General features: G+C 47.5%; 1 protein-coding gene across 1 annotated transcript; it reads right to left on the bottom strand.

Annotated features, from left to right (window-relative positions):
- Positions 1–8,191: 8,191 nt before the first annotated feature.
- On the bottom strand, positions 8,192–12,919 carry LOC138750137 (uncharacterized). Its single transcript, XM_069912275.1, has one exon. It carries the CDS (start codon positions 12,799–12,801, stop codon positions 8,428–8,430), a length of 4,374 nt encoding a protein of 1,457 aa, XP_069768376.1. The 5' UTR covers positions 12,802–12,919; the 3' UTR covers positions 8,192–8,427.
- Between the last annotated feature and the right edge of the window lie 14,820 nt (positions 12,920–27,739).

Consider the following 27,739-nt stretch of genomic DNA (forward strand, 5'->3'; position numbering starts at 1 on the left):
AATAAACATAATGAGTTGTAGAAGTCTAGAAGATGGTGCTCGAAAGAGTAAAGGAAATAAGTAAAATCATGTCTTTCATCAGGAATTGGATGAATTAACATGACTGTGAATTGGGGTATCAGTGAGCAATTATCTCAGGTAAGCTGGTGCAGAAATGATGGGCCAAAGAACTGAATCTTTGCTGCACATTCATATGACCACTCCTGGTCATTGGGGACTCCATTGTCAGAGGTACAGACAAGAAATTCTGTGAGCCAGTTAGGTATAACTGCATGGTGTGCTGCCTCCCTGGTGCAAGGGTATGGGATATCTCAAATTAGGACCAGAGTATTCTAATAGGAAAGGGCGAGCAGCCTGATGTATTTGTACATGTGGGTACCAATGTCATAGATAAAAAGAGGGAGGAGGTACTGAAAAAGGATTATAGCGACCTAGAATGGAAGCTAAGAAACAGGACCACCAGGGTGGTGGTCTCTGGTTTGCTCTCTGTGCCAAGTGTAACTGAGGACAAAAATGGAAAGTTAAGACAAATGAATGTGTAGCTGAGGGGCTGGTGTAAAATACAGGGTTTTGGCTTCTTGGACCATTGGGATCTCTTTTGGGGAAGGCATGACCCTTACAAGAAGGATGAGTTACACATAAACCCAAAAGGGGTCAATATATTGGTAGCTAGGTTTGATATAGCCATCGGATGTGGTTTAAACTAATTTGGTAGGGAGATGGGAACCTGTATGATAGGGTAAAGGACAGGAAAGATAAAATAGGAAAAGTTAGATGAGGCAGTGAAAGTAAAAAAATCTGAAAGAGCAAGGAAAGTGAAAAAAGCAAATCTGAAGGCTTTATATCTTAATGCAAAAAGCATTTGGAACAAGGGAGATGAATTGGCTGTGGAAATTGAGACAACAAATACAATTTGATTGGGATTACAGAAACTTGACTGCAAGGTGGGCAAGCCTGGGAACTTAACATCCCAGAGTATACACTATTTAGGAGGGATTGGCAACAAAGAAAAGGGGGTAGGGTAGCATTGATGGTGAGAGAAGGGACCGACATGATTGACAAGAAGGATATTAACTTGGAAGATGTGGAATCTCTATGGGTAAAACTGAGGAATACAAGTGGTGGAAAACATTAGTGGGGGTGGTATATAGGCCTCCAAACAGTAATGTAGAGGTGAGAGAAGCCATAAAAAGAGAAATTAGAAAAGTTTTCAATAAGGGAACAGCTGCCATTATGGGAGACCTTAATTTACATATAGATTGGACTAGCCAAATTAGTAAAAAAAAATTGAGGAGGAGGAATTCTTTGAATGCTTACGGGACAGTTATCTAGACCAATATGTTGAGGAACCAACTCGGGAGTAGGCCATTTTAGACTGGGAATTATGCAATGAAAAGGGGCTAATTAGCAATCTTGTTGTTCGAGGCTCTTTGGGAAGGAGCGATAACAATATGATTGAATTCTCACTCGACATGAAGAGTGAAGAAATTAAAACTGAGACTAAGGTCCTGAATTTAAATAAAGGGAATTATGATGGTATGAGGTGGGAGTTGAGTAAGATAGATTGGGTGGTGTTTATGGGGGGGTTGACGGTGGATAGACAATGGAAAGGATTCACAGATCTAATGGAAGAATTGCAGAAATCGTTTATACCAGTTTGACATAAAAATAAACCAAAACAGGTGACTCATCTGTGGATAACAAGGGAAATTAGAGACAGCATTAGGTCCAAAGAGAGAGCATATCAATTGGCCAAAAAAAGTACCAAATCCGAAGACTGGGAACAGTTCAAGATGCAGTAAAGGAGGTCAAAGGGATTAACCAAGAGGGCAAAAATAAATTACGAGAGTAAGCTTGAGGCAAACAAAAAAAAACAACTGCAAAAACTTTTATAGATATGTCAAGAGGAAAAGATTGGTGAAATCCAGAGTAGGTCCCTTGAAGTCAGAATCAGGGGAATATATAATGGGGAATAAGGAAATGGCAGACCAATTAAATTCTTACTTTAGTTCTGTTTTCACAAGAGAGGATACAAATAACCTCCCAAGGATGTTGAGAAACATAGAGACTAATGCAAGGGAGGAACTGAAAGAAATCAGTATCTCTAAGGACATGATCTTGGGGTAATTGAAGGGATTGAAGGCCGATAAATCCCAAGGGCTTGATAATCTACATCCTAGGGTACTTAAGGAAGTGGCCATTCAGATAGCAGATGCTTTAAGAATTATTTTCCAGAACTCGATAGACTCAGGATCAGTATGCATGGATTGGAGGGTAGCTAATGTTACCCCACTATTTAAAAGGGGGGTAGAGAAAAAGTGGGGAATTATCGGCTGGTGAGCCTTACATCAGTAGTGGGCAAAAGGATGTAATAGCGGAGCATATGACTAGCAGAGAAGGGATCGGATTGAGTCAACATGGATTTACAAAAGGTAAATCGTGCTTGACAAATCTATTGGAATTTTTTGAGATGGTGACAGGTAAAATAGATGGAGGAGAGCCAGTGGATGTGTTGTACCTGGATTTCCAAAAGGCCTTCGATAAGGTCCCACATAAACGACTGGCATGCAAAATCAAGGTTCATGGGATTGGGGGTGAGGTATTGATGTGGATTGAGAACTGGTTGGCAGATAGAAGAGAAAGTTGGGATAAATGGCTCATTTTCTGAGTGGCAGGTGGTGACCAGTGGGGTGCCACAGGGATCTATACTGGGACCCCAGCTGTTCACAATTTACATTAATGATCTAGATGAGAGGATTGGATGTAATATCACCAAATTTGCAGATGACGCTAAGCTAGGAGGGGTTGTGTGCACTGAAGAGGGGGTCAGGAAGCTCCAGTGTGATTTGGATGAACTGGGGACTGGGCAGATACATGGCAAATGCACTACAATATGGATAAATGTGAGGTTATCCACTTTGGTAATATAAACCGGAGGGCAGATTACTATTTGAATGGCAATAGGTTGGGAGATGGGGAAGTGCAGAGAGAGACCTAAGGGTTCTTGTGCACCAGCCACTGAAGGCGAACATGCAGGTACAGCAGGTGGTTAAAAAGGCAAATGGTATGTTGGCCTTCATATCAAGAGGGTTTGAGTATAGGAATAAGTATACCTTACTGCAGCTGTACAGAGCCTTGGTGAGACCACACATGAAGTACTGTGTGCAGTTTTGGTCAGCTTATCTGAGGAAGGATGTTCTTGCAATGGAGGGAATGCAAAGGTGATTCACCAGGGTGATACCTGGAATGGCAGGAATGACTTATGAGGAAAGATTGCGCAATTTGGGATTGTATTCACTGGAGATTAGAAGATTGAGAGGGGATCTCATAGAGACCTATAAAATTCTGGCAGGACTGGACAGAATGAATGCGGAAGGGATGTTTCCAATGGTGGGGGAGTCCAGAACCCAGGGCCATGGTTCGAGGATAATAGGCAAACCATTTAGGACCGATTTCCACGAAGGGCAGTAGAGGTAGGTTCATTGAATATATTTAAGAGGGAATTAGATATATTTCTTCAGAATAAGGGAATTAGAGGTTGCGGAGAGAAGGCAGGGACGGGGTACTGAACTTTAAGATCAGCCATGATCTCATTGAATGGCGGAGCATGCTCGAAGGGCTGAATGACCTACTCCTGCTCCTATCGTCTATGTTTCTATATTCACATGAAAAAGGAAAGTGTTAACAGTCAGTGATAGTGTAGCTACGTTTTTTCAGCATTCTAGTAAGGCAGGCATAGCAATTCAAAAGGACTAATTAACACGATGACCAACTGTAGGAATTTACTCTGAACTAATCAAATGAGCAGGTCTGATAAGAGGCTGTTAATTATCTGTAGCAATGGAATTTGTACTTTGTAGCAATTGCATTGGGTAAGAATATATTGTGTGAACTTTTGATTAGGCCAAATGTAACTCCGCCCATGTTTGAACAGCATGTTCAATTTTCTCTGCCAGATTTCACAGAAAGAGGTTCTGAGCAGATAACTCACAATTCTGCAGTATAAAGGATGACTGACTAAGACAAAAGTTTTGGTAACACCATTTCGTAGTCCACTGAAAGAACTGGAATCCACACACACAGTAAGCAATAAAAGTGAAATAAGTGTGGCATAGGTACAGAAGGCTATGGACCATGTACTGATGATGGGATTAGTACAGAAGGGTGCCCACTATGCAGTAATGAAGTGTTGGGCTGAATGGCCTTCTTCCATGCTGTATGATTGTAAAGATCTCTCTCATGAATCCCAGAATGTTCATCCACTTCTGACATCTTCACTGTACAATGTAACCTAATCTCCATCACCCAATCACTACCACATAGTCGAGCACCCAGCTGATCTCACAGAGAACTCTTTTCTACTGGAAGAAATAGAAAAAAGGGGAGACATTTGTATGGACTTGCTCTGGATTTCACCAATCTTTTCCTCTTGACATATCTATAAAAGCTTTTGCCATTGGTTTTTAATGTTTGCCGCAAGCTTACTCTTGTAATTTATTTTTGCCCTCTTGATTAATCCCTTTGTCCTCTTTTGCTGCATCTTTAACTGTTCCCAGTCTTCGGATTTGGTACTTTTTTTGGCCAATTGATATACTCTCTCTTTGGACCTAATGCTGTCTCTAATTTCTCTTGTTATCTACAGTTGAGTCACCTTTTTTTGGTTTATTTTTATGCCAAATTGGTATAAACAATTTCTACCATTCTTCCATTAGATCTGTGAATGCTTTCCATTGTCTATCCACCATCAACCCCCCCCCCAAAAACACCACCCAATCAATCTTACTCAACTCCCATCTCTTACCATCATAATTCCCTTTATTTAAATTCAGGACCTTAGTCTCAGTTTTAATTTCTTCACTCTTCATGTCGAGCGAGAATTCAATCATATTGTGTGGAAGATTGTCAGGCAGCTTTGGAAAATTTAAAGGAGATGCTATGTCACTGCCTTGGGTTAAAATCTTCTGATTTTGATAAACCATTTTTCTTTTCTAGTAAATGTGAGTGAGGGAGCAGCAGGTATAGTTTTATGGCAGAAACATAATGAAATTGACCATCCAGTTGCCTACTTTTCAAAAAAATTCAATGTTCATCAAAGGAACTATTCCACTATTGAAAAAGAACTGTTACCTATCATATTTGTGGCGCAGAATTTTGGCGTGTTTCTTGATACCTCTCATAAACCAATTGTTATGTTCACTGAACACAACCCTCTGGTGTTTTTGAATAAAATGAAGAATAAAAACAGAAGACTGTTAAACTGGAATTTGATATTACAAAATATAATCTGTAAATTAACCATATCACAGATGTAACTAATGTTATTGCCAATTGTTTAAGATGTTAAAATTGATTGTGTATAAAAATACATTCAAAATTGAATTACTGTATTATAGGCATGTTATATATTGTGTACTGTAAGACAGTCTAGTTATAACTGAATTTTAAATCAAGAATTAAAATTCTCTTTAAAAGGGCACAGTGTATCTAGAGGTGATTTGGGAGGAATCGTTAGAGCAACTTGCATACACACATTATAAAACATAATTTTTGCAGGACTTTTGCAAAATGCTTTTTGTAGAGGATCAATGAAGTAGAAACATTCAGCAGTTTGCCTGGGAGAGTATGTGATCTTATCAGGCAGGCAAGACAGTTTTGCTTGTGGAGAAGGATGTGTGAAACAGAGAGAAAAGGAGTCACAGAAATCAGTACCAGAGGGACAAGCTGTCAAACTTTGGAAGGCTGCCTGGTCAATGGAGAACCAATGAGATTGGACTTTGATCCAAAGAACTTTTCTAATCTTAAATATACATTACACACCCCTGCGCTTAGTATTAGAGTGGGGTGGGGGGGGGGGGCGAAATTAGGTACATTAAATAGGTTAAGTAATGTTAAACTTTAATTATTTTTTCTTGTTCAAATAAAATTAAAAACTATTTTTGTTTAAGTAACCCTGTGTTGTGGTGCATATCTATTGCTGCTGGATTTTAGGGTCCTCTGGACTCCATAACAACCCTCCCAAGATTCTGTTTCCATAATCTTATGATCCACCACTTCCTCCACTCTGTAAGCAGCCAACATCTCTGATGGAGATTGTTCTTCACTACCTTTATTTTCTTTATAAGGTAGCATTAACAATTCACCCTCTAAGTCATATCCACAAGCCATTTCTTTAATCTCCTGTTCAGTTACTGCTTTCTCCCTTATGCTAACAAGATCTGAATCTATTTTCTGTTCCTGAATTAACTCTTTCCTTGACAAAGAGAAATCCTCATTCTCACAATGACCCTGTTCTTTCAAAACGGTTTCAGAAGGACTAGGCAAGTCTCTATCAACTGGATCTTCTTCAGCTCTCATCATTTTCTTACTCACAGACCTTGTTACAGTACATGCAGGATAAATCTCAAAATTTTCTCTAACTGCATCCTTACTAGGTCAATTTGTTAATCACAAAACTGACCCAACTTTATCCTCTGCCAAATCATTCCTCAACAAAAATGAGACACCCTGCATGGGTAACGCTGGAATTACTCCTACAGGTACACAATCTTTTATCCGGAACCCTTTGTGGACAGAGTGTTCTGAATTTGGGATTTTTTCTGATTTCGGAAAGTCAGATTTAAGCCCACCCAAATTCTGCTGTCCCCTCCACCGCCTCACCCACCCGACTCATGTTGCCGGTCTCTCCCCAAATCCTAAGACTCATTCTACCGTCGCTCCCTCCTCAACCGCCTGACTGGTGCTGCCGATCTTCCCCTCCCCCCATCACCCATCTCGCACTGTTAGTCTCTCCCCCTCATCCGCCTGCCTCACCCTGCCAGTCTCGCATTCGAAACACCTGACTCACACTGGTGGTCTCTCCCCCTCACCTGCCATCCTTGTGCTGCCAGTCTCCATGACCCCACAATCAACTGACTTGTGGTACTAGACTCTCCCCTTTGCCAACCAGCCGAACTGCCAGTCTCCCCCCCCAAATTGCCTGACATGCTGCCAGTTTCCCCCTCTTCTGCCAGTTTCCCCCCTCGCTCACCTACTTCATGCTGCCAGTCTCCCACCTTCAATCGCCCAATGCTCTGCCAGTCTCTCCCCCTCACCTGCCCGACCCACACTGCCGGTCTCCCACCTTGGTCGCCCACTTCACTCTGCCAGTCTCCCACCTCCAATCGCCCAATGCCCTGCCAGACTTTCCCCCTCACCCACCCGACTTATGCTGCCCATCTCCCCTCCCCCTAATCGCCCAACTCACGCTACCAGTCACTTGCCCACCTGACTCATGCTGTTGATCTCCTCCCCACAATCGCTCGACTCATGCTGCCAGTCTCCCCCCAAATCTCCCCACTTGCCAGATGTTGGAGCTTTCCAGATTTTAGATGTCCAGATAAAGGATTGTGTATCTGTACTTCAACAGGTCCATTGACTAATTCTGAATTTAGCACAACCTTGTGAAGCGATATTGACTCTACCTCACCTCCAACACCTTTAATCAAAGTTGTCTCCCTTGTGTCAGTCCTTTGATCCACAGTTAAAACACTTTGCAACAATAATTACTGAGCAGCCCCAGTATCTCTCAGTATTTTCACTGGAACCTATGGTACTCCATCCTTTATTGAGACAAAGCCCCTTGACACAAAAGACTTGAAAACATCCATAACCTCCTTACCAGGTTTGGCACCTCTGCTTTTCTAAATTCCACTGTTTGAATACATGCTTCTGGTAAAACCTCTTTTTCTCTTTTCTTTTTCAAGACTAGACAGTTTGCAATCATATGACCAGGTTTCTTTCAAAAATAACATACAAATGCAGAAGTTCCATCTTTTCCTACCTTTCCTTCATCTTTTCTTTTAACATTTTCTCCAGTCTGTATTTCAAGCCTACTATCTTGCTCCACATTAACCTTATGAACAAGTTTATTAATCTGTTCCACATTAGCTCTCTAAAATGCCTACTATTCTGGAATGTATTTTTGCGATTCAGAGCAAATTCGTCCGCTATTGCCATGTCCTCATGTCTCTTTCATCCAAGTAAAATTTAATCTTCTATGGGACACATCTTTTAATTTCCTCTATTAATATTAATTCTCTCAATCTGTCAAAATCATTGTTTATCCCTTTTGAGATTGTAGAGCTCGTCGAAAGAACCAAAGACTTGTTGATCCAAACCAAGGCTTTTATTAGCAAAAGACCGGAGCTCTTCACAGGTGGCCGACCAGTCCGGAATGATCCGACCTGGCTAGGGACACAACCCTTTAAGGCCCAAACAATAGGTGTGGCTTAGCTCTCAGCCAATCGCTGTAAGCACAGTCTAGATACAGTAACTATATACACTATGTACATTGGTGATAGATCTGTACTATCACATTCACCCCTTCTTGGAGAATTGACCCGGGGAAAAAAAAAAACAAAAACGAGGGAGAGAATGAAAAGGGGTAGGTCAAGGACTGTAGCGGTCAGGGGGTCTGACCATCCGGCGTGACCGCCGTGGTGCCGGGATTGGGGTCGCTGGAGTGGTGTCACCAGCGGGCTCATCGGGTGCGACTGCTCCGTCGCTCAATTCCCCAGTCGTTTTGTCGGCAGGGTGGCCCGAGTCATTGGGGTGCTGTTGGTCCTTCTGTTGCGGCACGGGGCCTGGAGCATAAGGAGTTGGGGGGTTTGCTGGGTCTACCGCGTCCTGAGCTAGGTCCCGCACCGAAACAGTGTCCTCCCGCCCGTCTGGGAACTCCACGTATGCGTAATGTGGGTTCGCGTGGAGTAGAGTCACTCGGTCGACCAAGGGGTCATTCTTTGAGTGCCGGACGTGGCGTCGCAAAAGGACGGGGCCAGGGACGGTGAGCCATGCCGGTACAGTGGTTCCCGATTCGGATTTCCTCGGGAAAAGGAACATCCTTTCGTGGGGGGTGGCATTTGTTGCAGTACATAGGAGGGAGCGGATGGAGTGTAAGGCACTAGTGAGAACCTCCTGCCAGTGAGAGGTGGGGAGACCTTTAGACCGGAGAGCCAGTGTAACCGCTCTCCATATGGTGGCATTCTCCCTCTCGACCTGGCCATTACCGCGTGGGTTATAGCTCGTGGTCCTGCTTGAAGCAATGCCACACTCCAGAAGGTACTGTTGCAGCTCTGAACTCATGAATGAGGACCCCCTATCACTGTGGATGGAATTGGGGTACCCGAAGATGGTGAAAATACTGTGAAGGGCCTGTATCACTGAGGTGGCAGTGGTGTCTGGGCAGGCCACAGCGAATGGGAAGCGGGAGTATTCGTCGATGGCCGTAAGGATGTAGGTATTACGGTTGGTCGACGGTAGGGGTCCCTTAAAGTCTACGCTAAGACGCTCGAAGGGGCGGGTGGCTTTGATGACGTGGGAGTTATCCGGACGGAAGAAGTGGGGCTTGCATTCGGCGCACACCGAACAGGCTCGGGTCATGGAGCGGATCTCCTCAATTGTGTAGGGTAAGTTGCGCGCCTTGACAAAGTGAGCAAACCTAGTGACCCCTGGATGACAGAGCGCCTCATGGAGTTTCCGTAGTCTGTCCATCTGTATGCTGGCGCACGTCCCCCTGGAGAGCGCGTCAGGCGGGTCGTTGAGCTTACCAGGCCGGTACAGGATGTCATAGTTAAAGGTGGAGAGTTCGATTCTCCATCTGGCGATTTTGTCGTTTTTTATCTTACCACGCTGGGTGTTGCTGAACATGAAGGAGACCGCGCGTTGATCAGTCAACAGTGTAAAGCGCCTCCCAGCGAGGTAATGTCTCCAACGACGTACCGCTTCAACTATGGCCTGGGCCTCCTTCTCGATCGAGGAGTGTCTACTCTCCGGACCCTGGAGGGTTCTGGAGAAGAAGGCTACAGGCCGACCGGCCTGGTTCAAGGTGGCTGCCAGGGCGAAGTCGGATGCATCGCTCTCGACTTGAAACGGGACAGACTCATCGATCGCGTGCAGCGTCGCAGCAGCGATGTCAGATTTGATTCGATCGAAAGCCGCTGTGGCTTCGGTCGAGAGGGGAAAAGAGGTGGTCTTGATAAGAGGACGTGCCTTGTCGGCGTAGTTTGGAACCCATTGTGCGTAATAAGAGAAAAGGCCCAGGCAGCGTTTGAGAGCTTTCTGGGTATGTGGGGGGGGTAAGTCCATTAAGGGACGCATGCGGTCAGGATCTGGCATGACTATCCCGTTTTCCACCACACAACCTAGAATAGCGAGTCGTGTGGTCCGGAAAACACACTTGTCCAAATTGTAAGTCAGGTTTAGCTGACGGGCAGTTTGAAGAAATTTGTCTAGGTTGGCGTCATGGTCCTGCATGTCGTGGCCGCAGATGGTGATATTGTCCAGATACGGGAAGGTAGCGGTTAGCCCGTTCTGGTCCACCATCCTGTCCATTTCCCGCTGGAAGACCGCGACACCATTTGTGACCCCGAATGGTACCCTGAGAAATTGATATAGCCGCCCATTCGCTTCAAAGGCCGTGAATGGTCGGTCCTCGCAGCGGATCGGGAGCTGGTGGTAGGCCGAACGTAGGTCAATAGTGGAGAAAATGCGGTACTGGGCGATCTGGTTCACCACATCCGTGATGCGTGGCAGGGGGTACGCATCCAGGAGTGTGAAGCGGTTAATGGTCTGGCTGTAGTCGACCACCATCCGTAGTTTTTCCCCATTCTTGACAACCACCACCTGGGCTCTCCAGGGGCTTGAACTGGGTTCGATGATGCCCTCATCCAGCAATCTACGCACCTCACTCCTAATGAATTGCCTGTTTTCGTAACTATATTGCCGACTTTTGGTGGCCACAGGCTTCCAGCCAGGGGTGAGGTTTGCGAAGAGTGCTGGCGGGGCAATCCGGAGTGTGGAAAGGCCGCAGGATTGGCCCCGGGGCACGGGGGCGGGTTGCTCGGGTGCTTCGGGAGTGGGGCGATGGCGATGGCAGACCGAGAGGGGGGCGTGGGGTCCCCCAAAGTGTAGGGACACCGTTTGGAACTGACACTGGAAGTCTAATCCCAGCAACACTGGGGCGCACAATTGGGGAAGGACGAATAATTTAAAGTGGGTGACCGTCACGCCCTGTACTTCCAGCGTGGCGATGCAATACCCCTTTATCCCAGTCGAGTGCGACCTCGTCGCTAATGAGATCCTCTGGGTAGTGGGGATAATGTCAAGTCCCCAATGGAGGGCCAGATCTGGCTGGATAAAACTGTCAGTTGACCCAGAGTCAAATAAGCAATTGGTGTAGTGTCCATGCACTTTAATCAGTTCCATTGCTCTGGTGAGGGGATGAGAGCATTGCTGGTTTAATGTTATTGAAGCAGTTGACAGGCGAGTTTTGCGCGATGACGTCACGCAACGGGATGACGTAGTCAACGCTCGAGGAGCAGGTTGGAGAACCTCCCGGAAGTGCTGTTGTGGCGGGTGAATGGTAAGTAGTGGGGTTTGTAGTTGCTCGTGATCGGTGGTCGGGCCCTGGCGGTCGTCAGCGATGGACGCTAGGGTGAGCACCTGGTTGGCCGCGGGGGTGGCTGCGGCGGCGGTAGCGTCGGCCCCGGGGGTGTCTGTGGCGGCAGCAGCAGCGGCGGTAGCGTCGGCCCCGGGGGTGTCCGTGGCGGCGGCAGCAGCGGCTGTAGCGTCGGCCCCGGAGGTGTCCGTGGCGGCGGCAGCAGCGGCGGTAGCGTCGGCCCCGGGGGTGTCTGTGGCGGCGGCGGCAGCAGCGGTAGCGTCGGCCCCGGGGGTGTCCGTGGCGGCGGCAGCAGCGGCGGTAGCGTCGGCCCCGGGGGTGTCCGTGGCGGCGGCAGCAGCGGCGGTAGCGTCGGCCCCGGGGGTGTCCGTGGCGGTGGCAGCAGCGGCGGTAGCGTCGGCCCCGGGGGTGACTGTGGCGGCGGCAGCAGCGGCGGGCGAGAGGCAGGCCATCACCATGGTTGCGACGGTGGGTTGCCCCTTCCGGGTTCGGCGTCTCCGTGACGTCAGGCGTTGCCGTGCAGGGGAGCCCTCGCTCTCATTGGACGAGAGCTCTGGGGAAGAAGAGTTTGAATGGGATAGTGGCGGTTGGGCTTCACACGAGGCACTGTGTTTGCTGGCGGCCATTTTAGACCTACAGACTGCAGCAAAGTGGCCGTTTTTAAGGCACTTCTGGCACCTGGCTTTTCTTGCTGGGCACTGGGACCTGCTGTGCTTGTTCCTCCCGCAGAAATAACATTTCGGGTTCGCACGGGGCAGGGTAGCAGCAGCCGACAGGCCGTCAGGGGTAGGGTAGAAGGGCACTTTACTCACATCAGAACGAGGGGTCCAGTCCCTAGAGAGCTCGGTGGACTTTAAGGCTGCATCCTCCATTGTGATTGCAATCCGGGCCACGTCCTCTAGTTTTTCTACCCCTTGTTCGAGCAAACGCAGCCTCACTTCGTTCGATCGGAGCCCAGCCACATAGGCATCCCGGACGAGGTCGCTAGTGATCTCGGCAGCAGTTTTGTCCACACAGTTACAGTCCTTGCCCAATGCCTTTAGTACTTGTAAATATGCCCTGCTGGACTCACCGGGCTGTTGCTTCCTCGACGCAAGCACGAGCCGGGCATGAACTCTGTTCACCGGTTGATCATACAGTCCTTTCAGTACCTTTATGGCTGCAGTGTAAGTGGTCTCATCCTGGATGTTCTCGTAGACTCTCAAGGACACCATAGACAGCAATGCTGTTAGACGCTGGTTATCCTCCTCTACCTGAATGAATCTCAGGAAGTTTTCAAAGTTCAGCAGCCAGAACTTAAAGGCTTTGAAGGCTGTAGCTGACTGTGGGTCGATATCAAGTTTTTCTGGCCGAGTTAAACGCTCCATCCCTTTCAAAAAAAATTCCTTTTGCTAATAAAATTGTAGAGCTCGTCGAAAGAACCAAAGACTTGTTGATCCAAACCAAGGCTTTTATTAGCAAAAGACCGGAGCTCTTCACAGGTGGCCGACCAGTCCGGAATGATCCGACCTGGCTAGGGACACAACCCTTTAAGGCCCAAACAATAGGTGTGGCTTAGCTCTCAGCCAATCGCTGTAAGCACAGTCTAGATACAGTAACTATATACACTATGTACATTGGTGATAGATCTGTACTATCACAGAGATGCACCAATCTGCGTCAAAACATGCAGATTTCTTCAGAGCAAAATCCATATAAGATTGATTCCATGTTTTCACCAAACTCCTAAATTTTTGCCTTTATGCTTCCAGAATCATAGGCTTTCAATACTGCTTGTTTAACAGTATCATAATTTGCCACTTGCCTTGCAGTTAAGCTAGAGTATGCAATTTGTGATTTTCCTTTCAATACAATTTGGAGCATAAGAGGCCACTTTTCTTTTGACCATCTTGAGCTCTCAGCAACCTTTTCAAAAAGCTGAAAATATATATCTTTATCTCCCTCATCAAAAGGAGGAACTAGATTTTCCTCTCTACTAGCCAAAAACCTTTCCCCAGGAGTTACAGCCACAATCCTCTTACTTCTCTCCATTTCCATTTTGAACTTCTCTAATTGAAAATGTCTGTCCCTTTCAACTACTCTAACTCAAATTTTTGGTTTTTCAGCTTGCACTGCCTCATATTTCTCTCTTTTCTTCCACCCTCAATTTCCCCAATTCCAATTGCAATTCAAAACATCTATTCTCTGGAAAATGTTCTGTCTTCCTCATCAAATTTTCCTTCATATATAATATTTCACTATATCCTCAGTAGTTGTACTTTTCTCATTCAATGTTTAACTCCAACAATTTTCAATGCCTTAGAAATAACCATCAGTTCTTCTTTTCTTTTGCTCTGCAGCTCTTCAGGTGATGTTTGTGACAAAAATGCACTAGCTTTAAGTTGCCTTGCAAAAATTCCAGACACAAAACTTGGCAAAAAAAAAACAATCAACTAATAAATCATAAAACTGCAATGTTCAAATCCTAAAGAATGAACCCCAATAAAATATTATGGAGTCCAGAGGACCCTAAACATCAGCAGCAACAGATATGTTCCACGAAACAGGGTTACTTAAACTAAAATAGTTTTTAATTACATTTGAACAAGAAAACAGAATTAAACTTTAACATTACTATCAACTTACTTAACCTACTTAATACCTCTTTTAATACTAAGCACAGGGGTATGTAATGTTTATTTAAGATAAGAAAAGTTCTTTGGATCACAGTCCAATCTCATTGGTTGCAATTCTTGTATTGTGCACAGAAGTTAGCATTAACAAAGTTCACCAGCCTTTGGTGCTTAACAGGCAAATGCTTACCACTCAGGAGGGTTCTTGCTTGTTTTCAGAGAGAGATTCCTTTCGCTGGACATACTCAACTGATTTCTTTCCAGTCAGTCTTGCTGATAAAACTTACCCCCTTCAGGGTTCTCCAGATGATCCTCTTTCTTTCATGTCACCTTTCACACTGCCAGCTTTCTCCTTTGACCAAACAGCCTTCCAAACTTCTCCAGCTTTGTCCTTCTGGAACTGTTTAGTGTTTAGTTTCTCTCTAGCCGCTTTCAGATGTTCCACTGAAGATTGCCCACTTACAGGTACAGCTAGCACATTCAGGTGGCCACAAAATGGACAGATTTGTGGCACCTAAATATACCAGCTGACTGCTAGCCACCTAGCAGCAAAAGCCAGCTACTCCTGACACACGCCTAGTCCCACCCACGCTGACCTCATGTCATAGCAACCCTGACAAACAACTCAGGCATGACTTGACTCCTGCTGCCGGTCTCCCCACCATCGCCTGCCTGATTCCCACTTCTGGTCTCCCCCCCCTCCCACCCTCACCACCCCGACTCCCAACTTTCACTGTTTTACCACAGCTTCATACTCGTCATACACAGTAAATACAATTTGGATGTACAAAACGAAACAGTTAGGCATCGACCTTATGTATTGCTCTTTTTGCAACTTACTGACAACTAAATCAATTTGTTTGATTGAGAAATGTTCATGTTCTGTTACTAAAGCCACTGACGTTCACTCCAATCCGTGTTCATATAGAAAGCAACAATACTATCTCTTATTTCTGAGTAAAAGTGCATGATTAGGATCATATTGTAACCGTGTCCTCGAATGTTACTGTTTTCTACTTAATTGTGAACATTTAAAAATCAATCAATTAACTGGCTTTTAATTCTGGAAAATCAGGGCTGATTAGTAAAATTATTTGTGCACATGTGACTCGGTTCTGAATTTCGGCGAAACACATTCCCTTTCAGGGACTTCATATGGCTCAGGGTCCAGGGATATTTGAACATCGTAGAGGGAGAAGTCCGGGCAAGGGGGTGGGAGTGTGGCAGCGGGAATCAGGTGGGTGAGGTGGGGAGACCGACAGCAGGGGCAGGAGTTGGGCGGGTGAGGAGGGTGAAGTCTAGCAGTGGCAGCAGGAGTCGGGCAAGCGAGGGGGGACAAACTGGCAGTGGCAGTGTGAGTCAAGTGGGAGAGGTGGTGGGGGAGACCGGCAGCAGCAGTGGGAGTCATGCAGATGAGATGGGGGGAGACCGGCAGCAGGAGTCAAGTGGGTGAGGGAGGAGACCAGCAGTAGGAGTCGGGCGGGCAAGGGGGGGGTGGGAGACCAGCGGTGTGATGCGGACAGGCAAAGGGGGGTGGAGAGACTGGCAGTTGTAGTGGGAGAAGGAGCAAAAAAAATTTGAGGTGTCTGGATTCCTTGTCTCAGGGAGTCGATAGCTGACGACATCACCGCAACATCAGAAGCCCACCCCCGGCAGTCTGGCCTGCTTTCAGCTGCCACAATCGATACCCCGAGCATGATAGTTATACCTCTCAGAGAAGGGTTAGTTAAGTAACCCTACTGGCCGGATTTTCCTGTTTCAGATGGCCACCCGAAAGCCACACAGGAGCATTCTGTGCGGCTTTACATTCAGGCTTTGTGGTCACCTAAAAGGGCCTTTTGTTTCATACCTTCCTTCTCTAAGAGTTATACACTTCTCCTCCAATTGCAAAGATCACATGCTCTCCCAGGCACACTGCTGAATGTTGCTACTTTGTTGCATTTTTGCAAAAAGGATTCTGCAAAAGTCCTGCAAAATTTCTGTGTTTCTAAATGTATATGTGAAAGCTGTTCTAACAATTCCTCCCAAACCACTTCTAAATACTCTGTTGCAGGGTCAACAGACGGGCAAGGTAGGATCAGGAAGGCCGAAGTGACTGGATGTTAGAAGGGGGGAGCGACAGGCAGGACAAGGTAGAATCAGCGGGCAGAGGCAGTCAGCCATTGGGAATTAGATGGAGGGGTGACGGACTAGGTAAGTTATGATCAGGAAGGCCGAGGCAGTCAGGCATCGAGTTAAATGGGGGTGGGGGGCACAGATGGTGCAAGTTAGAATCAGGGAGCCAAAGCAGTCAGGCATTGGGAGTTAGATGGAGGGGTCGATGGATGGGGCTAAAATAAGGCAGATGGGTGTTTCATTAGGCTTACTCATGCAGCAGCGCAGTGGGAGCATGATCAGCAGTTGTGTCGGCGGGCAACAAGCATGAGATGAAAGACGAGGATAAGCATTGGGCTTAGGAGTTCAATATTGGCCGGGCAAGTTGAGGACAGTGGTTCCCCCTTTGTGGTTCCCAGGCCATTGCTGCCATAATCAAGATATGCCTCTGTCCAGAGCATTACTGCTGCAGTGTGGCCTTGCTGCAACTATTATCTTGCAGACTATATAATTTTGTTTGTTGTCTGGATCAAGATAGGATTGATGGAATTCCTGTGTGGTGATATATTTCCTCCATTGTACATTGTTATTGTCGTCTTGTGGCGGTATGATATTAGGCAGGCAAACCAGCCCCATTTGACAGCCGGCCAAAATGGTGCCGTCAGGAGTTTTTTCTCCCAACCTTGGCATCGCGTTCAGAAGCCCGCACCTGGGGACCCAGGTGATGCCCTGCCAACGTTGGGGCCTCCTAGTGGGGTTCTCAGCCAGGTCCAGGCTAGGAGTTTAAGACCAGCAAGGCAGCCTGCAATAAATCAGTTTTTGCTCACTGAACTCAACCTGTCTGATTGTGCGATCCTTCAGTTAGCAGAGTAGCTGCTACTAAAATCGGTGACCCCAACAGATTCAAATGTTTTTGAAACCAACATGAATGACCATTCGATCAACGCTTCTGACTTTTGGGTTCAGGAGCCTGAGACCTGGTTCAGCTATGCAGAAGCTCAGTTTCACCTCCGCCAAATTTCATCACATTCCAACCATGTGGTCGCCACCCTGAATCAGGCCACCGCCAAATGAGTACTGCACCTCATTCAACACCCACCTGCAGAAGATAAGTATGGGACCATCAAGCGGGTATTCACCGGCTGCCTCGGCCTCTCCAGGCACCAGTATGCTGCTCGGATGCTGCGCCTCGAAGCCTTGATGGACAGAACTCCAATCGAGTTGATGAATGAGATGGTTGTGTTCATGGGCGATCACACCAACTGCCTACTCTTCGAGCACATCTTCCTCAACCATCCAGTCGTTAGTCCCAGGAGAGCTTCGTCACCCCTAGGAAGTTTGCTCAAAAGGCTCAGGATCTATGTCTCTAATGATTCCCAGAGGGCTCAACAGGACAGCAGGTTATGAGTCACAGGCATGACCACTCCAAGCCTTCCTCTAGCGCTGCGGTGGAACACCCGGCCCCTGCAAGGGCCTCAAAGAGCATAGCCAGAAGCAAGTAATCTACTTCAGGCCTCTGCTTCTTACACCAGTGCTGGGGAGACAAGGGATGGAAATGTTGTCAGCCCTGTTCATACCATGGAAATGAGCAGGCCGACCACTGTTAATGGCTGCGGCGGTTGGCCAAGAACACAGCCTTCTCTACCTGTGGGATTCAGTCAGCGGCCGATGTTTCCTCGTCAGCACCTGGGCCAAGATCAGTGTTATCCCAGCCACAGCCATCCCGTAACCACCCTCGAGAACCTCCCCTCGTGCAGCCATTTCGATGGAGATCCGAATGTATGGAGACAAGACTATCCACTTCCAGATTGGCCAGCAGAAATTCTCATGGAGGTTCACCGTTTCATCCCTTACAACCACCATCCTGGGTATGAACTTCTTCCTCACCCACAGATTCCTGGTCGATGTTCGAAGTAGGCAACTGATAGATGCCTGTACCTTCCAATCCATTCACCTCAATGCCTCCCACACAGAGCAGCCACAGATGGCCACGGTCAGCATGCCCAAGGACAAGTTTCAACATATCCTGGATGAGTTCCCGTCACCCCTCAAGCCGCAGTTCTCTGCCACCTCACCACACCAAGGGGTGTTTCATTACATCCTCACCCAAGGCCCGCCAGTCCATGCCAGCTCCCACTGGATAAGCTCCGAATAGCAAAGGAAGAGTTCTCGCATCTGCAGGAGCTGGGGATCATTTGACACTCTGACAGTCTTTTCGCCTCACCACTCCACGTGGTCCCGAAAGCCTATGGCGGCTAGCACCCCTGCAGAGATTGTCAACAGCTTAATGCCGTGGCAGTACCTGAACATTGCCCAATCCCTCACATCCAGGACTTTACGGTCAACTCGCAGGTTATTCTCCAATGATGACCAAATCCTGGTGCACCACGAGGACATACCCAAAATTGCCATCATTACCCACTTAGGCTTGTTCAAGTTACTACACATGACGTTCGGGCTCAAGAATGCTGCCCAGACCTTCCAGCACCTTATGGACATAGTGGGCAGGGATTTGAATTTCATATTCATTTACCTGGATGACATGCTTGTCGCCAGCAGAGACCAGGCACAACACAAGTCTCACCTGTGCACCCTCCTGACTGGCCGACCAGCCTAACAATCAATCCAGCCTAACAATCAAGTGCTAGTTCAGGAAAGAGTCCATGCAGTTCCTGGTCCATACCATCACAGCCAAAGGAACCACACCTCCTACTACAAAGGTCGCTGCAATCAGGGAGTTCCCATGTCAGAACAACCTCAAAGGGCTACAGGAGTTCGTGGGTATGATAAATTTCTATAACCACTTCATTCCAGGCACTCCGTGCATCATGCGGCCACTCTTTGCCCTCATCGAAGCCAAGGACAAGACACTTGCCTGGATTCAGGAGGCCAGCAGGGCATTTGAAGCCACAAAAGATGCCCTCATGAAGACTACACTGCTTGTCCACCCATGCACCGACCTGCCTATGGTGCTTTCCATCGATGTCTCTGCCGCAGCCGTCGGCACCGTCCTGGAGCAGCAAGTGAACAGACAGTGGAAACCATTGGCATTCTTTAGCTGACTTCTTCGCCCGCCAGAGTGCAAGTATAGCACTTTTGATCGTGAGTTGCTGGGCATGTACCTGGCGGTGCATTTCCGCTATTTCTTGGAGGGGAGGCCTTTCACCTGCTCCCAAGCACTTTTGAATGGTTGGTTACCAAGTTCAGCATTCCGAACCACGTCACCAGTGATTGGGGTGCCCAGTTCAGCTCTGTGCTCGCCAACAGGCTGGGGATTGAGCTAAATCACACCACAGCCTATCACCCACAGGCCAATGGCCTAGTCGAGCAACTGCACCGCCACTTTAAGTCGGCACTCATGGCCCACTCCATCGGCCCCGACTGGATGGACGAGCTGCCTTGGGTGCTCCTGGGCATCCAGTCGATACCAAAAGAAAATCTAGAGGCGTCATCAGCTGAGCTGGTCTATGGTGCACCACTAGCCCTACATGATGAGTTTGTCAATGCACCACACAACCCCCAGCAGTCTACTTCCCTGCCTAATTGGACTCCTTCACACCCCCACTGTTGCCCAGGCATGGCACATGGGCCTCTTATGTCCCCAGCGAGCTGTATTCCACAGAGTACATTTTTATCAGGCGGGTTCTGTCCACAGCCCCTCTACAAAGACCATAGGAAGTGCCGTACAAAGTCATCCTGCATTCAGGATCTACTTTCACACTAGACATCGGTGTACGAGGGAACTGTTTATGGTGGACAGGTTAAAACCAGCCCACCTCGACCCCACTGAACCAGTAGTTGTGGCCCAACCCAAGAAACGTGGCAGCCCAGCAAAAAAAGATCATTGGCGCCAGTTCTGGGGGCGGGGGGCGGCTCTGTGGCAGTATGCCATTAGACAGGCAAACCGGCGCCGCTTGACATGCACGCGGCGGGACAGATGGCCAAAATGGTGCCATTGGGAGTTTCCCCCCGACCTCAGCACTGGGCATAGAAGCCCACGCTTGGGGACCCACATGACACCCCGGTGATATCGGGGCCCCCAGCGCGGTTCTCAGACAGATCTGGGCTGGGCATTTAAGACCAGCCAGGCAGCCTGCAATAAATCAGTTTTTGCTCACTGAACTCAACCCATCTGGTTGTGTGATCCTTCAGTTAGCAGAGTAGCCGCCGCTACAGTCTACTGTATATATGAGCTGGCCTTCCCACTGATAATTCATACCCTATGACTCCTCCCCCGTGCTCTTGGGCCATAAAGGTTGAACCACCTCTCCCTTCCCTCCATTCCTATAACTGGATCTGTGCCAGCAAGGTTCCCTCAACCTAGTCTTGGTGGTTACTAATAGTGCACACCAATTTAATAAACAGAAATTTATTCCTTCGATAATGGAGAAGCTGCTGCACCCTGATCAGTTAGAAGTACATCCTCAATCTCCACGAGCATCTGAACATAAGAGCAGGGATCAGTTGCTTCAGCAACATGTGCTAATCTATGTGTCTTTTCATCGGATGAAAAGAAGCTAAAAGTTCTGCAAGCAAGAGTCGGCCAGAGGGCTTTCCAACCAATCAGGAACAGCGCTACTTATGACGAGGTGATAGTTGAGCTTCGGGCTCTCTAAATATCTAAGGTCAACGATGTGTACTCGCGTTACTTCCTTGCTTCCCTAAAACAGCAGCCTGGTGAGTTGGCTGAAGAGTTCATTTGTGTCCTGCTTGTGCCGGATAGAGACTGTAGGGGTAGTTCCACAGTTCCTGTACCGGTGGCCCAGTGGATTGATGACGTGGTCCAGTATGCCTGAGTTGGTTTGAGGTAAGATTACATCAGGTAGCTCCTGCTCGAGGAAGACCAGTTGCCAATGAAGTGAGCCATAATGCTGGTAAGCATTCTAGACTCGGCCAATACCACACGGAATCACTCATGGGCAAAGACAGGCTCGCCATGTGTGTGTCAAAATGCTACCATCTTGGGAGATGGCCTCAGGTACGGCTAACTCAACAATGGTGGCGATGACAATTGAACTCCAGAAGTGCTACTTCTGAGAGCAGACAAAACATCCATGGCGACTCTGCCCCACAAGGGGTATTAGCTGCTCCAGCTACAGAAAGATGGGACATTATCTGCGAGTATGTAAGGCCAGGACCTCCCACAAAACAACGCAGCATGTACAACCAATGATCGAGTCCTGCCTACAGTTCCTATGCCGAGTGTGGTGAGAGGAGTGCCATCTTACCTGTTGCCACCCTTGTCCTCTGAATGGACAGTGCAGTTGCAGACTACTTCCCTGATGTCACTTCTGCTTTTTTCCTCGACCTCGGCAGCCATGGCAACATGGGGGCCACCATCTGACACATCTTCTGATGATGAAGGCAACAGTTCTATCCTTGCTTCAATTACATTGAACCAGACCAGCCCTCATTCGATCACCAACCCCATGATGCAGATCAAGGTGAATGGACAAAAGATGGCAGTACAGAGAGCTTCATCCATCCTGACGTGGTCCGCCGACTCTCGCTTTTAGTCTGGCCAATGAGCAGCTCCATTTCATTGGCAGCAAAAGACCATTAGATTGATATTAGTGGGTCTTTGATGGTGGGGGAGGAATGTTACAATAACTTGCCAGCTGTGCGCATCAATTCTCTGGGGGCTTGATTCCAGAATCAGTTTAGGAGTGTGACAATGGTTTCGGAGGCCCTAAACCACCCCTCATAGTAAGCAATCTACAACTCATGGATCCCTTCCCCTGCTACCAGCCTACAGCACTGGCCTGTAGTTTCACCACCTTTCGAGTGATCCCTCTGTCATTATTTGTGAACCTGGTCCCATAGCTATCAAGAGCAGGCACTTCAGTGCCAAGGTTCAGCGACTCCTGTCGGATGGGATCATCGCCCCTAGCTCCAGAGCCCAGGTCGTGGTAGACTGGTGTGTGAACAAGCCCTGGATGGTAATTCATTATAGTCAGACAATTAACCGCTTCACCCAGTTGAATGCTTGCCCCCTTTCCTGGATAGCCAACATGGTCAATAGGGTCGCTCAATATTGGGTATTCTCAACTATTAACCTCAAATTAACCTATCTCCAGCTTCTTCTCTGCCCGAGTAACTGTATCTACACAGGCTTTGAGGCTGATGGTAAACTTTTTCATTTCCTTCGAGTCCACTTTGGCATCACTAATGGCATTTCCACATTCCAAAGGGTGATGGACCAGATGCTGGAGGAGCATAGCCTGGCAGTGACATTTCCCTATTTAGATAATGTCACTATCAGTGGCCATGATCAGCATGACCACGATGATAACCTTGTTAAATTTCTGCAGACTGCAGAGTCCCTTAACCTCACATACAATAAAGACAAATTTGTCTTTAATACCAATCGCTTGGCACTCCTGGAATGCATCGTGGCACATGATGTCATTTCCCTAGACCCTGAATGCATGCAATCCCTTATGAAGCTCCCAGTCCCAAACACCCTGAAAGCACTGAAAAGCACAATAGTTGCCCAACTATGCCAGTAAGGCCCACCCCCTCATTAGGTCCACAACTTTTCCATTATTGGTGAAGGACTAGGCTTCAATCCATCTCATTCAAGGAGACATTTCGAAGACCACAACGCATGCCATGGATGAATCCATCCCCTTTCAGGTAGAGAGCGATGCCTCTGACTTTGCACTGGCCACCACACTTAACCAGGCAGGCAGGCCAGTAGCAATTTTTTCAGTGCATTACATTCACAGTACCATCCTTAAACAGAATCAGAATTTCAGTATTTATTGTCATAAACAAGGCATTTCAGGTGCACATATTTCTATAAATTATATATTTAAAATAAATAAATTAGTGTAAAATTGGAGAAAAAGTGAAGTAGTGTTTGTAGTTCATTGTCCATTCATAAATATAATGGCAGAAGGGAAGAAACTGTTTCTGGACCACTGGGTGTTTATCTTCAGTCCCCTGTGCCCCTTTCCTGATCATAGCAGTGAGAAGGGAGCATCAAAATCACAATCAAAACATGTCACGAAATTTGTTCTTTTGCGGCAGCATTACTGTTGTGTGTGAGAAAGAGTGTCAGGTTCGATGAGTTCACAGAGAGATGAGTCTGGATATAAGGGTTTGCAATTGTATGTAACTTTTATTAACACAATTTATAGAAAAGCACGGGAAAATCATAATAGGAGCAAATTTCACGTACAATTTATAAAAGAGCATGGGAAAATTGTAATGGGAAGAAAACACACATGCACAATATATAAAAGTACATAGGAAAATCATAACAGAAACAAATCACACACATGCACAATTTATAAAAGAGCATGGGAAAGTCATAGCAGGAACAAAATATACACGCGCACAATTTATAAAAGAGAGTGGAAAAATCATAAAAGGTAAAAACATACTCATGCACAATTTATAAAAGAGCATGGGAAAACATTAAACAGTACACAATTATTAATTCACACAGGCAATGCAGATATTCACACCAACCCTCTTTACTATCTTCTTCAGCATGATGCTGAAACAAGCCTTGAAAAACCTCAACAATGAAAACACTGTTTACATCCACTACCGCACAGATGGCAGTCTCTTCAATCTGAGGCACCTGAAAGGTCACACCAACACACAAGAGCAACTTGTCCATGAACTACTCTTTGCAGATGATGCCGCTTTAGTTGCTCATTCAGAGCCAGCTCTCCAACGCATGACGTCCTGTTTTGCGGAAACTGCCAAAATGTTTGGCCTGGAAGTCAGCCTGAAGAAAACTGAGGTCCTCCATCAGCCAGCTGCCCACCACGACTACCATCCCCCCCACATCTCCATCGGGCACACAGAACACAAAACAGTCAACCAGTTTACCTACCTCGACTGCACCATTTCATCTGATGCAAGGATCGACAACGAGATAGACAACAGACTCGCCAAGGCAAATAGCGCCTTTGGAAGACTACACAAAAGAGTCTGGAAAAATAACCAACTGAAAAACCTCACAAAGATCAGCGTGTACAGAGCCGTTGTCATACCCACACTCCTGTTCAGCTCCGAATCATGGGTCCTCTACTGGCATCACCTACGGCTCCTAGAATGCTTCCATCAGCGCTGTCTCTGCTCCATCCTCAACCTTCATTGGAGTGACTTCATCACCAACATCAAAGTACTCGAGCTGGCAGAGTCCGCAAGCATCGAATCAACGCTGCTGAAGACCCAACTGAACTGGGTGGGTCACGTCTCCAGAATGGAGGACCATCTCCTTCCCAAGATCATGTTACATGGTGAGCTCTCCACTGGCCACCGAGGTGCACCTAAGAAGAGGTACAAGGAATGCTTAAAGAAATCTCTTGGTGCCTGCCACATTGACCACCGCCAGTGGGCTGATATCACCTCCAACCGTGCATCTTGGCACCTCACAGTTTGGCGGGTAGCAACCTCCTTTGAAGACTGCAGAGCCCACCTCACTGACAAAACCCAAACCCAACCAACCAAATTTCCCTTGCAACCGCTGTCCCGCATCAGACTTGTCAGTCACCAACAAGCCTGCAGCAGACATGGACATACCCCTCCATAAATCTTCATCCACGAAGCCAAGCCAAAAGAGAAGCAGAGATTCTAAACATCTTCCTGAACCCCTAACCATTGAGAGGCAGCTCAAATACACGCAGTACAGAGGGATTTTAAACATCCTCCCAGACCCTTAATCATTGGGAGGCAAATCTAATACATGCTGTATGCAGGGGTATACACGCACTTCCAGACCTGATCATTGAGTGGCGGCTCTAGTACATACTGTTCACAGGGAAATGCATGCCCTCCCAGACCCTTTATCACTGGGAGGCAACTCAATACACAGAGTACGCAGGGGTTCTACTTATCCTCCCAGACCCATAATCCTTGGAAGGCAACTCTAATATACACTATACACATGGGGGTACACATACTCCTGGACTCCTGATCATTGGGAACAGTGGCTCTACTGCAATAAACAATTTATAGCAATTTGATCTATAGTAGTACTACAGCTCAGCTTCAATGCAGTGGACACCTTACCTGTGATCCCTCCAAGTGATATCTACAGTAGTGATCTGACATGGAGCAGTATCCAGGGCTCAGACCATGATGCAGAGAGAGCAAAATGTGCCATGTGCTAATCTATGTGTCTAGCCAATAGTGACGCTGAATGATTTGAATTATCCAATGGCAATGCATGTACTAATTAGCGTCCGGAATCCAAATTTGACTGACAGGTAATGTGATTTCTGAATAAATTCCAGACAGGGAGGACATGTGACCACCCACAACACACACATTCCAGACAGGCAGAGGGCCACATTTCCTCCCCACACAACATTCCACCCCTTGAAAATGACATCATTTTATAATTAATATGATGACAATCAATGACTTGTAGTAGCTACAGTGAAGAAACTCACAGCCACCAGGTTGGATGCTTGGCCACCATGTGTATGGTGATGTCATAATGGCTGCCCAAGACACGTGCTGGGATGAAAACATGAAGCAAGGGAGAACCCGTAATGGCATCATCTTCTCATGAATGCTCCACCACGCGATGGTACAAATAGAGATGGTTCACCATGAGAGAGTGTGCTGCCACACAACCCACACACCCAGAACCAGCTTACGCATCCTGCCTCTTGGGAAAATGGCCTCGGTGTTTGGGCTTGGCCATTTGAACTGGTTGCAAAAGGTCCAATTGTGCTGCTTTTTTTCCCCCATCTCCAAAGTAAAAGTCTTTCCGGACCACTGGAAGACTTTGTTTGGGTCCCCATATGGGTGCTGCAAAGGTACGGTGTGAGGTCCACGCTGAACAAAAATGAATTCCGCTGACTCCAGCTCTTTGGGAAGATGGGTCAGTCAAATGCCGTGATGCATGGGAGGCAGAGGGGCTAGCAAGGCGGGCTTGCTGGGGAAAACCGCCAACAGGTTTGGGTGCTCGGTCATAGAGTTGAGTTCTAGGCTGAAGAACTCACCAAGTAATGAGAGTAGCGTGCAATACACCAACTCTGCTGATGATGCCTGTAACTCCTCCTTGAATGCTGTTCTGATGCTGAGGAGGACCCAGGGTAGTTTGTCTATCCAACCAGGGCCTGTGAGGCAAGCCATGAGGGCTGACTTCAGGTAGTGATGAAATCTCTCCACCAGAACATTTGCTTGCGGGAGATAAGCTGTGGTGTGGTGGAGTTTAACCCCCAGAAGGTTCGCGAGTTGAGTCTAGAGGGGAGAGGTAAACTGGACACCTCTGTCACTGGTGATGTACGCTAGAACTACGAACCTTGTGATTCAGTGACTGACTAAATTCCTAGTGCACGTCTCAGAGGAAGCCTCCTTGATGGGGATGACTTCTGCCCACCTTGTGGTCTGGTGGACCATCGTGAGCAGGTAGTGTGCCTCTCTGAACACCGGCAGGGGGCCCACAATATCAACGTCTGTGTTTTGGAATCTCCTAAATGCCGGAATGAACAGTTGAATTGGGATCTGCGTATGTTGGTTGTCCTTGGAGGCCTGGCACTATGTGCAGCTTCTTGCCATCTCGGCCACCTCCTTCTTGAGCCTGTGCCACATGAACTACTCCACCACAATACTCACTGGTGGATTTACCGAGGGGTTTGCTAGATCGTGGACCATGCTGAAGGCCTGCAACCTCCACTGCAGTGGGCTATCAGGCACAGTGAACTGGTGGAAATATCAGAGAGCAACATGTCCAGGCTGTTTAGCAACTGAATGTTCTGGAGGTAGTCTGGAGGGCCTGCGTTTCTGCACCTGTGCCAGTTGGGTGTAGTCGAAGCCAGGGGCAGATTCCAGGTTGGGTGAGCACGTCCGCCATGATGTGACCTCTACATGATCTGTGACAGATATCGGTGGTGAACTCTGACTTGTAGGAGAGATGGCATTGCTGGAGGGACGAGCATGGATCCTTGGCCATCGTGAAAGCCTGCATGAGGGAATGCAGTGAGTAGCCTGCCCTCCAGGAAGTACCAAAAGTGCCGGATGGCTAGGTACAGGGTCAGGAGCTCCTGGTTGAAGGCGCTGTACTTGAGTTCTGGTCGGCGAAGGTGCCTACTAAAGAAGGCCAGAGGGCGCCACTGTATATCATCCCACTGTTCGAGTACACCCCCCATGGCTATGGCTGGAGGCGCAGTCTGCACCTCCAGGCATGGGTAAACCAAAAGATGACACTGGACAGAGTGTCCTTCATTGCCGTGAAAGCGCCCTCTGCCTCCTCTGATCAGACCAGGACTTTATCTTTAGAGGCGATCAACATGAACAGTGGCTGCATGATGCGGACGGTGCCGGTGATGAAATTATAAAATTTTACCATATCTGCGAATTCTTGCAGGCCTTTCAGAGTGGTGCATTTGGGAAACTGCCATACAGCTGTGACCTTTTCTGGTGTAGGGGCAACTCCTGATACAGATGGTGTTTCCTAGGAACTGCAACATCTGCTTGCCGAACTGGCACTTGGCTGTGAGGTTGAATTCTGCCAGGTGGACAAACAGGATGTGGAGATGGGCCTTGTGCTTCTTGTGGTTGCAACTGGTTATAAGGATATCCCTACCCATTATGTTCATAAGACCCTGAAAAGTCTGGTCCGTGTTCT

This window comes from Narcine bancroftii (genome assembly GCF_036971445.1).
Source record: "Narcine bancroftii isolate sNarBan1 chromosome 12 unlocalized genomic scaffold, sNarBan1.hap1 SUPER_12_unloc_2, whole genome shotgun sequence".
In the NCBI taxonomy this organism is placed as follows: Eukaryota; Metazoa; Chordata; class Chondrichthyes; order Torpediniformes; family Narcinidae; genus Narcine; species Narcine bancroftii.